Source organism: Nanorana parkeri, unplaced genomic scaffold (genome assembly GCF_000935625.1).
Source record: "Nanorana parkeri isolate BGI_ZX_2015 unplaced genomic scaffold, ASM93562v1 scaffold815, whole genome shotgun sequence".
In the NCBI taxonomy this organism is placed as follows: domain Eukaryota; kingdom Metazoa; phylum Chordata; class Amphibia; order Anura; family Dicroglossidae; genus Nanorana; species Nanorana parkeri.
In genome coordinates, this window is record NW_017307083.1 from 138,640 (window position 1) to 151,490 (window position 12,851).

Sequence of the window (12,851 nt, forward strand, 5' to 3'; positions counted from 1 at the left end):
TATATATATACACATTACAAGGCAGATGAATATTTAGAGCATACCAGGTACATATGTATTGCTAATAAAAGGGCCTTTCATCGACTCCTGTATCAACAGAAATGGCAATGAATATATTACCATTATTATTTGTTACGCATTGCTCTAATATATCAGGCTTTCCTGCCTGAGATGTGGGCATGCAGGAGATGCATAGAGCAGAGCATACCATGCATGAATGCGGTGCTTTGGTAGAGAGAATTGGAGCACATGCACACTTGCGGCAACACTGCTTAGGCTAGATCAACTTGCAAAGCATTGCCACCAGAGGCAAGAAAATGAAACTAACATATTAGAGATCAAAAGACATACAATAATTGAGCTCAACTAAATATGACTAGAATATCTACTGATGAAAGTGACTCTTATTTTTATAGTGTGCTACATAAAAGCATAACAGTCACATTCATATGTACAGTACTTTCAGTCTGGCATTTAAAATGTAGTATAGATTTGTTTCTATTAGGGATGCACCGACACCGTTTTTTGGTATCAAGTACCGATTTTTTTTTGGTACTCACTGATACTGGAAGTCCCATAAAGGAAGCAGGGTGTTGTGTAATGACTCGCTGCCCGGCTTCCTGATTAGCTGGGTAGCCGTCTCTATGCTCCCTCATCACCAGGTGATGAGGAAGCATGGAGCTAGCTTTCTGTCCAATCAGGATGCCGGGGGGCATGTAATGACTTGCCACCAGACTTCCAGATTGGCCAGCTTCCCGAACAATCAGGAAACAGGCCAGCAAATTCTTATATGGCGCCGGGCTTCCTGATTGGCCGGGAAGCTGGCTCCATGTTACCTCGTCACCAGGTGACGAGCAAGCATGGAGCCGGCTTTCCGGCCAATGCGGAAGCCCAGGGGCGGGTAATGACTCACCGCCCGGCTTCCTGATTGGTCTGGTGATAAGGAAGCATGGAGTCAGCTTCCCGGCCAATCAGAAAACCGGGGGGCGAGTCATAAACTACCCCCGGCTTCCTGATTGGCCGGGAAGCCGACTACATGCTCCCTAGTGACGAGGAAGCATGGAGCTGGCTTCCCGGCAAAACAGGAACCCGGGCAGCATGTAATGACTCACTGCCTGGCTTCCTGATACCGGAAGTTCGGGTATCAGGTTAGGCATTGAGAGCATTTAGGCGAGTACTCGCCCAAATATTCTGTATCGGCACTGATACCGATACTAGTATTGGTATCAGTGCATCCCTAGTTTCTATATTTAGCAACATTTCCAATCATATCCCCTTTATCCCATAATATTGTTTGTACTCCTTCATACCATGTATTGTGATACAGAATCCATCTTTGTCAGAACTGAAAATGGGTTCATGTGATGTTAGGTGAAGCTTTTGCAGAAATATTAATAAAAAAATACAGATAAAGTTTTATTTAATGAACAAATCATTATACTGACCTGTTTGACCCAGGGAGAGGAGAGTAACTGCAAGAAGCAGCATTAGGGCTTTCTCCATGGCTGCTTCTGTGAAGGATAAAAAAAAAGATACCTGCATTACATGTACATTTAAGGCTATTTAATTCTGTTTCCAAGGATATATTTAACTCTGGTTACTAGGTATATCTTATTTTTATCTTACACATCTAGTAATTAGCATTTCCCATATTAGATAGTCACTACAAAGGCTGGATTACACAAAGGATTGGATGAAAAGCTTTTGGAACCCATTTCAGCGCACTTACTAACACCAATGCATAGGTGTCAGTGGCCCTTATAGCTTCTCTTTAAAAGAGACAATGTCACCTTGCCTGCACAGGACATGGTGATAGGGTGTCTTGAAAGGGCATCAACTGACCCCTTATACTCACTTTACCTGCTCACCCTTGCAGCTCCTTGCTCCTCTGTAGCCAGTACTGAGAATAGCTGTGTCAGCAACCAGGGGTGCAGTGATGTCATTTTCCATGTGACAGTGTTTGGGCCTAGCTATTGCCTGCAAGGCCCGGAAATGTCATAGGGTAGCAGGCCACATGCTCCTCCATACCTTGAATGTGGTAGTATCACTGACTGGCAGAGATGCAAGGAGCTGCAAGAGAGCACAGCTAAGACAAGTAAAAGGGGGCAGGGGAATTCCCTTTTCAGAGACTATGTCACTTTCTTCTGCATGGGCAAGGCACACAAAAACGCACTAAAAACTGCAGTACACAGATGTGAACCGGCCATATGAAGAATAATGGGATTGTTGACTTGAAATGCATTTTTATAAAGTGGAGCATTCGGTGTCCCATTGGGGAGACCTCACTTCACGTTCTGCCTAATAGACACAACAAGAGTAGGGAGTAAATTTCTTCAAACTCATGGAAATCGCCTCAGCCAGTTGTCATTAAACAGGTATACACATGGCAAGATTTCTGCCCTCTTTAGTACCATGCAATCCTCTTCTAAAACTTGGTCACATGATATAGCTGTCCTGCTGACAAAAGTGGGCCATAGGGAGTAATTTCTACAGAAGCTTAGATTGGTAACGTAATGAAGTAACAGGACTGTGGGAGGAGGTTTGCTCTTAAAGACACCCAACACACAAGACATATGGAAGTGCTATGCTGGTTTACAGGTTCCATAAGTAGAGCGGTGCTAATCATTGTAGAATCCCACCTCCAGTGCACGCTCTGAGCTTTGGTTGCACCACCAGAAATGGCAGAACCATAGCCATTTCACTGCAGTGCCATCAATACAGCTCTGAATTGTTAACCAGATCGGGACTGATATTTAGAAACCAATTTCTCAGTATATTGTCTACAGGGCAATGGTGTAAACAGAAAGGCAGTAAGTGTTGATATAGGCTTTTGTAATTAAACAATTGAGGTTGCTTATCGGCGTGGTAGCATAATGAAGAGAAATCCAAACAGAATCATATTGAGTTGACATAATGGAATTAATGATGTCTAGACAACCTGAGTAGATGAAGGTCTTCAGAATGTCCTGGGACAAGTGTAATTACAGAGAGAGCATCTATTGAACAATTACTGTACAACTCTGAAGTATGCGGGGTGCCAGAACTTTCAAGGGGTTGGGTAAAATTAATGAGTATAATTGGAGACAAAACAGGTATGCTTGTCTTCTCCATCCATGCGTGGCATCAACGTTATAATTGCTTAATATTGAATTGAATGTTATACATCAAAGAGTGAAGTTCAAGTCTAAATCAAGAATGGTTTAAAAGCTCATGCTTGTTTATAGGCACTGTACATCCTGTGCATATGATGCAATTGTGTTCTGCTGTGTCAAGGTTAGTTCATACAAGAAACCATAAGTTTCTAAGTATCCTTCATGAAGCACCAGTCCCTCTCTTGCTGCAAAAGGAGTCAGTCTTCCAGCTGTCCAATTGGAAATGTAAAGTTCATAAAAAATCCACCAGGAAAAGTTATAACCAAATGATAAAACTGGGAACAAAGTCACAAAGATCTCTTCTTTAGAGACCGAATTATACATATATATAATACAGGGGATCATATGCCTGGTTTCATTCTCCAGCTTCCTCCAAATAACATATGTGTGTCTGATATGAACAGAAAAATATCTGCCCCTCAATCGGTTTCAACCCAACATGGTCAGCACACAAACAAACCAATACAAAATTCCCTAGCTCTGAACTCTGCTAGCCATTAAAGCAGGGACTGGGAAATTTTGTCCTGTGAATGAGCCCTCCCATTATGCACCAACAATGCTAGTTTTAAATAAATCTAGTGGCTCCAATTCTTCCGATTACATTCACATGAGACATCTTCAGCTGCCTTTTGTCTGGGTTTCTCGTGTGTATGTCCTAAAGAAGGAATGGGTTTTGCCTCTGGTAAAACCTACCCTGATTTATTTGTCCATTACCAGTAATGTTGCATATTGAAATAGGACTGTGCAATACAAAGTTGCCATGACACATCATGTATCTTCCACATATATTTGCAAATCTATGTTTTTTTTAAAGTGACACTAAACTCAGGAGTTACATCTTAAAAATACATACAAGTACTCTAACTAATAACAAAAATGTATCTTATTTGTGTATCACTCAGTTGTAGATCTTCAAATCATCTCTGAATTGGTGCCGACATTACATTTTAGTTATTAGTTAAGATACTTGAATATATTTTGGGGATTTAACTCCTAAGTTTAGTGTCACTTTAATATTATATGGATTATACATGTCCTCTTTGCTGACTAGTAGTAATTGTGTGTTGTACAAGAACCACAGGTGTGCTTGTATAATTTGTGTTTTTATAGTCCCTTAATATAAGAATGTTGGATGGTATGTAGTGGCTAAAGTGTCTAATTACCCCCAGGTATGTGCACCTATTAATTTCCATTGACCATAGATAGCTGGATGGGAGCAAAGAGTAGCTTGGTGCTCCATGAAAAAAAAAGAAAAATGTAAAATCATTTAGTACAACTGAAGTTGAGCAATACATTTAAAATGTTCTCTTCTTTTTTGCCTCTCATGCCATTTTTTGCCTGTAGCCATTTCACAGTTAGCTTTCAGTGCTTATTACACAGAATGTGATCTGGCTGTCAAGAGTGACAAACGGGTTCCTCTGGAGCGCTGACAGGAGACGAGGCCCCACCACCCAATCATAGTGCCCGATCTGTAAACCATTCCTGCCTCTGCATAGGCCTTTCTTGCATGTGTACTGTCGGTGCTCTCTACCCCAGGGCAAGGAGCTACAAACAGTGTCGGGACAGCGAATGAAAACAGACAGACATAGTGGAGCACCAAGCAAAATAGCCCCGGGGAAACAGAGGACACAATCGCAAGCCAGGTATTTCTGCACACTCAGTTTAGACAGCAAGACTTGTGCCAAAACAGAACAGGCAAGGGTCCTCTATTTTATGACATCATGATAAAGCAAGGGTCTCCTTTTCTGTGACATCACAATGAGTAATAGATATGCATTAAAGCTAAAATTCAAATTTGTGCAGATATACCTCATCATTAGAAGCACTGGAACATCATAAACTGTGTTTTTTAAAATTTCACCCGGCATTAGAGTTCAGCACTAGTTTTGGGATCTGAGAGATACTATTTGGAAGGGAGAAGGAACCAGGTGGGTTAGAGAGCTTCAGTCAAACAAGCTCATCTTTGTTTTATAGCAGACATATGTTCTGCTAAACAATCTGGCAGTTATCTGCTTTCATATTTGATTAACTAATGCGATTCACAGCCCTCGCTGTTTGCTTTCAAGATGGACAGACTAGCTGCTAAGAAAGGCTTGGCTTGCATAACTCTTCGATCCCTGGAGACACTCGCAGAGGAAAAATAGTCTGAAAGAATCTGTTACAACCTTAAAACCTTTAAATAAAATGAATGTTTAATAAAAACAATGTGGCTGAAAATATCCACATGGGGAACAGGAATTGGCAAAGCATCAGCATGTGAAAAATGTTCACATTGCGTGCAATGTCTGGCCAGGTCTGCTGTAGAAGGGTGAAATCTATATTCTATACCCACTCCCTCAGACACCAGATGGAGCAAGAAATACAGAGGTGGAATTTAAAAGCAGACTTGATGAGCCAACGCTCTGCTAGTTGTTTCTCACTGTGCCACAACGGTCGGGCTTACAATTTAAAGTATATTGATCAGTAAATGGTTGTAGAGGGATTCATTCAATTCTGTTCTCAAGCTTTCTTTCCTTAATTTTTCCCTGGTGATTCTGCCAGTAACACACATCGCGCTGAGGCTTACTCAAGCCTATTAGAAGCTTATTTAAAATGACAACTGGCACTCCCATGCGGATCTGTGCTTAACATTGCAGAACTGGAGCTGAATGGTACATTAAAGGCTTCACTGAAACTTGTGAAAGCTTTGCAAAGGCTCTGTAAAATACACTGCTCCTTTACAAGCTGCAAATTGTGTGAACAAGGCTTTTCTGTCCTAGGGTGACAACATTAATTCTACTGTATCTATGGAGGAGCAGTGTTGCCACCCTAGCAGAGGCAGTGTGTTAGGACCACTGAACAATTTCCATCTCCATAACACAGCAGAAGGTGTTCTGTAGTCCAAAGGACTGAACTGCACAGGGCTAACCAGGGCCATCCACATAATGAGGCAGCCTCAATGCAGCATCTCATTAGGGGGGCAGCAGAAGGGAGGCCACAGCGAACCAGCTAGCAACCTGTGACTCTGACAGCTAGCAGCCCAGCTCACTGACATCATTGGTTGCCAGGGAGCTGAGTGTTTGGGAACCAGTAATGTCAGTGAGCTGGGTGGGACAAGACAGCACTAAAAGCTCCTCCCCCCGCACTACTGCCTCAGGTGGCATGTAGGGTAGGAAGACCCTGCTAATAACAATACTACACACACTGCAAACTGCAGAGGACAGCATTGTCCATTTCTGGCATGTTAAAAAAGTATTTTGTTGCACTTATTACACAGATGCAACTAAATATTTTGAAGGTTATATTTAACAGTCTAAAAAAGTAAATTTTGACGGATATACATACACTTCAAAGTGGTGAGGTGAGTATTTGTGGGCTTTAGTGCCACCAGTCTACTGGATCTAGACCTCCAGATAAGGGATATGGACAGGAATCCCTACAGGAACAGAGCTCCAAAGCAAATAAAACCCCATTCATGTAAAAAAAAATGGGACAAAGTGAAAGAGTCTGGTCACATCAACTGTCAAAGTCACGCAACCAACCTCACCTTCCATCATGGAGTGTTCCCTGCAGCACTATGCACAGAACACTCAGGCACACACCATAGGCTCTACATTGCAGCCTGCATTTATTGAATGTCACAAAAAAGCAAAGCACAGTATGGAGGAAACACTGCAGTGTCCATTGGAGAGAAGATAGTCTCACTCTATTCACTCTACATTATAAATAGCTCCCTCTGTCCCTTTTTAAATCTCAGTTTGCACTACTGAGCTCTGTACACAACAGGCTTTTCAACCGAGAGGCTAAGAAGTCCCTAAACAACATGTGAGCAGAGCATAGAAAACCCACTAAGAATGCAAGTGGAGACATAAATAACCATTTTGAAGTGTGTATTAAAATGGTATTTTTTATTTTTTTCTGCTTTTTTTCTCGAAATGTTGTACATATAGATATATATATACACCGTGTTTCCCCAAAAATAAGACACTGTCTTATATTTTTTTTGCCCCAAAAAAACACACTAGGTCTTATTTTCAGGGGATGTCTTATTTTTATTTTATGTGCAACAAAATGTACAACAATCTAAAGTTATTCATGTACAACAATCCAAAGTTATCTGGTATCACTCCGCCTGTCACAGTTACCGGCGCTTTAGAGGAAGTATCAGCTAATGCGGATCTGCTCGATCTGCTGCCGCAGCCTTGCTTTCTACAGCGCCGGCTTCCTTTGCCATCAGGGGCAGTGGTAGCAGTGGGGACATCAGACAGTGGACAGCGCGGTAAAGTACAGTACCATTTACCGGTACACATTACAGTACAATTACATAAAGCAGTGACTTTGGGGACAGCAGTTGGTGAAGTATGTCCCTGCAGGCTGATACCATCTCTCCTGCTCTTCAAGTTTCCGCTCACATGCTACCACCAAACTAGGTCTTATTTTCGGGGTAGGTCTTATATTACAGGAATCTTGAAAAATAGTGCTATGTCTTATTTTAGGGGAAACAGGGTATATATATACACACGTATATACACACGTATATATATATATATATATATATATATACACACACACAGTTTGCCCACTTACAAAGAAATGAAAGGTCTATAATTTTTTCATAGGTGTATTTTATATAATAGAGACAGAATGTCAACCAAAATCCAGAAAAAAACACATGATACAAATGTTATAAATTGAGTTGCAGTTCACTGAGTAAAATAAATATTTGATCCCCTACCAACCAACTATAATTCCGGCTCCCACAGACTGGCTATGTGGTACACAGATTAGTCCTGTCAAATTAAGAAGGTGCTCCTAATGCCAACTCGTTATGTATATAAAGGACACCTGTCCACACAATCTTTTTCTTCCATTCAAACCTCACCACCATGGGCAAGACCAAAGAGCTGTCAAAGGACGTTGGGGACAAGATTGTAGACCTGCACAAGGCTGGAATGGGCTACAAGACTATCAGCAAGAAGCTTGGTGAGAAAGAAAACTGTTGGAGAGATTATTCGCAAATGGTAGGAATACAAAATAACCATCAATCGCCCTCGGTCTGGAGCTCCATGCAAGATTTCACCTCATGGGGTAAGGATGAACATGAGAAAAGTGAGGGATCAGCCCAGAACTACATGGGAGGAACTTGTGAATGATCTCAAGGCAGTTGGGACCACAGTCACCAAACAAACCATTGGTAACACAATACACCGCCATGGATTGAGATCCTGCAGCGCCAGCAAGGTCCCCTTCCTCAAGAAGGCACATGTACAGGCCCATCTGAAGTTTGCCAATGAACATCTAAATGATTCAGAGAAGGATTCAGAGAAAGTGCTGCAGTCAGATGAGACCAAAATCGAGCTCTTTGACATTAACTCGACTTGCCGTGTTTGAGGGAAGAAAAATGCTGACTATGACCCTAAGAACACCATTCCTACAGACAAGCACAGAGGTGGAAACATTATGCTTTAGGGCTGTTTCTCTGCTAAAGGTACAGGCCGACTTTGCAGCATTGAGGGGCCAATGGACGGGGCAATGCATTGTAAAATCTTAGATAAGAACCGCCTTCTCTCAGCCAGAACACTGAAGATGGGTCGTGGATGGTTCTTTCAGCATGACAATGACCCAAAACATACCGCCAAGGCAAGAAAGCAGTGGCTCAAGAAGAAGCACATTAAGGTCATAGAGTGGCCTAGACAGTCTCCAGACCTTAATCCTATAGAAAATGTATGGAGGGAGCTGAAACTTCGAGCTCAGCCAAGAAACTTCGAGCTCAGCCAAGCGACAGCCAAGAAGCATCCAGGATTTAGAGAAGATCTGTAAAGAAGAGTGGACCAAAATCCCTCCTGAGATGTGTGGAAACCTGGTAACCAACTACAAGAAATGTCTTACCTCTGTGCTATCCATCAAGGGTTTCTCCACCAAGTACTAAGTCATGTTTTGCTTGGGCATCAAATACTTAGTTTACTCACTGAAAGGCAACTCAATTTATAACATTTGTATTGCGTTTTCTTTTTGGTTTTTGGTTGATATTCTGTCTCTATCATTTAAAATACACCTATGATAAAAATTATAGACCTTTCATTTCTTTCTAAGTGGGCAAACTTACATAATCTGCAGGGGATCAAATAATTATTTACCTCACTGAAATAAATATATATATATATATCTATATACACACACACTGAGATATATATATATCTATATATATATCTCAAACACATTTTTAGAACATGAAAAAGAATTCCCAAAACACTATGGGTTAGCAAAAAAAGCAGCACAGCAGATTCTTCCTGCCTGAAGGCCCCATATTTGATTGACCCGTGCATTGAGCTGTTGGAGAAGGAAGGAATCATTGCACTGAGTCATGTAAATATTAAACTTTTTCCAGCAGATTCTTCCTGCCTGAAGGCCCCATATTTGATTGAACCGTGCATTGAGCTGTTGGAGAAGGAAGGAATCATTGCACTGAGTCATGTAAATATTAAACTTTTTCCAGCAGAGCGGCAAAGAAATGGGCAAAAATGTGTGAATAGGAACCCTTTGTTTGATCTATTTTATTTACACTTTTTTAAGGGCTAGTTCACACCAGCCCCAGTGCGTTCTGGCCCGATTGATGCTGCAACGCACGGGATCAAATTCCAGCAGGCTCACTTTGTTTTGGGGTGGGAGGGGGCGTGGTGGTGCATTGAAGTCAATGGCACCACAGCCACACACTCCAGCTGCAGTGTGATTAGCCGCACCGGAACACGTGGCACATTATTGCCTGCGTTCCGGTCCATTGTGGTCAAAAAAAATAGTGCATGCAGCACTTTTTCTGACTGCACCAGACCGGAACGCAGGCACTGATGTGCCACGTGTTCTGGGGCGGGTGATCGCACTGTGGCCAGAGGGCATGGTGTCATTTACTTCAATGCACCACCACGCCCCCTTCCGTCCCAACACAGAGTGAGCCAGTGCATCCTGGAACCATTAGGGCCGGCATGCACTGGGGCTGGTGTGAACTAGCCCTAAATGCTTATATGTTTATAAAACCAATTGTTTATGTAAAATTTTTCGTTATTTGCATACAATCTGATTTGATCAAATATTGTATACAAGGTACTTCAATGACACTGTATCCACATAGCAATTTGGACTTTCCAATAAGGCAGCCAAGTAGTATCTGCTCACTTGTGGACTGTCTCTTGTAATTGATACTCCATGTAGAGCTATATGAACTGGAGACATGAATGGGATGTGTTCATCTAGCTAAGATGGTTATACAACAGCTCAAACCTGCCCTGCTGTGATGGCCCCCTGTAACACTTGAGCCAGGATCAACCATTTAGGCCCAGGGAGGGCAGATGAAAAGGAGTGCTCTAATTGTGCTTTTTATTGCATACAGATATTTTCCAGATGGCGGGGATTAGATTGTAATATGCTCTCTGAGAAAAGTTGAGGAAAAAACTGATCATACATGCATGGCTTGTGTCTATTGGTCAGGGTACAAGAGACATAGTGGGGCGCTGGAAGGTTTCCTGTCTTTCTATTTAGGGAGACATTGGTGCATCCTAAACAACCATAGAAAAGGTCAACCTGTTTAACATTGTCTTCTCTTTAGAGTTGACCCAGTACAAGCATATGCATATCAGCCGATGTTCTAACACTTCGCTATCTGCATGCTTGTTCCAGGTTAGTGATTAAGTACAAGAAAAGGATGAGACTCTTGGAACATGCACCTTAAAAAAACAAGTCAGCAGTAGAAGCTCCTATTTCCAAAAACCTATTCCTTTTATAGAATTAGAGATAATCCAGTGCCATACCTTGTTGCTATGGGGAAATCAAAAGACGTTCATTGTATTGTGTATATACAAGGAATATATGCATATGGGTTAAAAATAACATTCCAAGGCTCAGTTTGGTCAATACAGGCACCCACATCACAAAGAATATAAAATATGAAAAGACCTAAGAAGGTTAGCTGTAAAGTGTAACCATATGACAATAACATATAATAGAGTTTATTTAAAAAATATCACCTACAGAAGTTTAATAGCTAAGGCAATGTTCCTGAAATCTGCACTGAAAAGGGTTGCGTTTCAATTTCTTATGTGAGAACCTGTTTTTATCTGTCATGTAGATTTATGTGGGTGCCCCCCTTCCCAGTATTCGGGAGCAGGCAGCAATCTGGATAAAGCAATTGGCTACTTCCACACACTCCCAAATGTACAAGATTTACAACGTTCTTCTAAAATCATCTAAACGAAATTCCCACCTCTGGCATACGAGCTATCAGAGATTTCTGATGCGTTGCTAGGTAATTGAATCAGTACAAGATTCACTAAAAATAGCACACTTGTTTTTTTTTTTTCTTCCCACCTTAACCTGCTCTGTTTCTGAATGGACATTCACAGGGTTACCGTAGAAGCCTTCAATACTACATAAGGGCTTTGCTTTATCTTGATCAACAAATTCAAAATTCCGCCTTACAGTAAACTTAACTTCTCAAAACTTTGACTGTGACCTCAAAACGAGTGGAAATAATATTTCTGCTAAAAATATTGTCTAAATAGAGATAGAAAATAGATAAGCAAAGGTTTTATGTACTGTATATTGCAATAACATCCTACTTTGTCTGATTAATAACTACTCCCGTCATGAAAAAGCTAAGCCTCTGTCAGATAAACACTGGCATTAATAGATGGGTATTTTTATAAATGTTTTCACCCACAATTTACACATTTTTCCAATCTTAAACAAAATTAACATTATAAATAAACATAAATGCATGCATAAAAAATGTTCACACTTACATTTTGTTTTGCCAGCAGTGTTTGAGCCTCCTCTGTCTCTTACTCCTGAACAGCAATGCAAGAGATCTGCTCAAGAAAAAGCTGCAAATCTTTCGGTTCAATAGGAGATGTTGAGGATTCAGGAAGGAGGAGCATGCAAGCCTTATGGCTTAGTGGCCCCTTATTGGTATGTGAGTATTACTGCTTCTGTTGTTCACAGTGATTGACTGGAGGATAATTATTTGCTCCCTTTGGGAGAATAATAATATAGAGCAATATTATACAACCAGACTGTGTTGGGAGGTGCATTCATAAACTCATAGGGTAAAGAAAATATCAAATTTGAAAAGCACTGAATTCTCTGTGCAATTACAGCACAAGCAGTTTTGCCTCACACATAGCAATGCAAAAAATAAAAATGTCAAATCTTCTTAACACATTTAGACAGGACAACTTCACTTTGATCGCTTTTGATTATATTTGTTTAATAAATTAAATAAAATATATTAATATAATGTGGCAGAATCCACCAAATGTTTACATGCCAATTAAACTTCAGGCTTTTTAATATTTTTAAAGTAAATCCACAAAAAAAACTACTGTATACGAATAGATGTGTTCGTTTCGTTATGATTTGACAACTATTTTTTTTTTTTTTTTTTGCCGAGGGGATATAATAATTTCAAATAAACAAAACAGCGCTCCAATATTGTCCTTCTAGCTAATATGGGTCACTTTCCAAAAACTGCCATATTGAAGTCTCCTGTTGTATTTAAAGTGTAACCACACCTAAAACTCATATGCCACTTTTAGGTGGGCTTCAGCTTGACTTGTGTGATTTATTGTGGACCAGTGAACTGGCATTTTTATAAAAGGAGTTTAAAAAAACAAAAAAATCGCTTGGAAAGAATTACCCATTAAAATGATGCATCCATACTCAAAACGTTTT

General features: G+C 40.7%; 1 protein-coding gene across 1 annotated transcript in view; it reads right to left on the bottom strand.

The window, feature by feature from the left end:
- Nucleotides 1–12,002, bottom strand: part of LOC108794138 (probable glutamate receptor) — a 39,122-nt gene extending 27,120 nt beyond the window's left edge. Inside the window, exons 1-2 of the mRNA XM_018565129.1 lie at nucleotides 11,924–12,002; nucleotides 1,446–1,511 (exon numbers count right to left, since the gene is read on the bottom strand). Of these exons, the coding sequence (XP_018420631.1) occupies nucleotides 1,446–1,503 (58 nt within the window). The 5' untranslated portion in view covers nucleotides 1,504–1,511; nucleotides 11,924–12,002. The remainder of the gene's footprint in view (nucleotides 1–1,445; nucleotides 1,512–11,923) is intronic.
- Nucleotides 12,003–12,851: the final 849 nt, after the last annotated feature.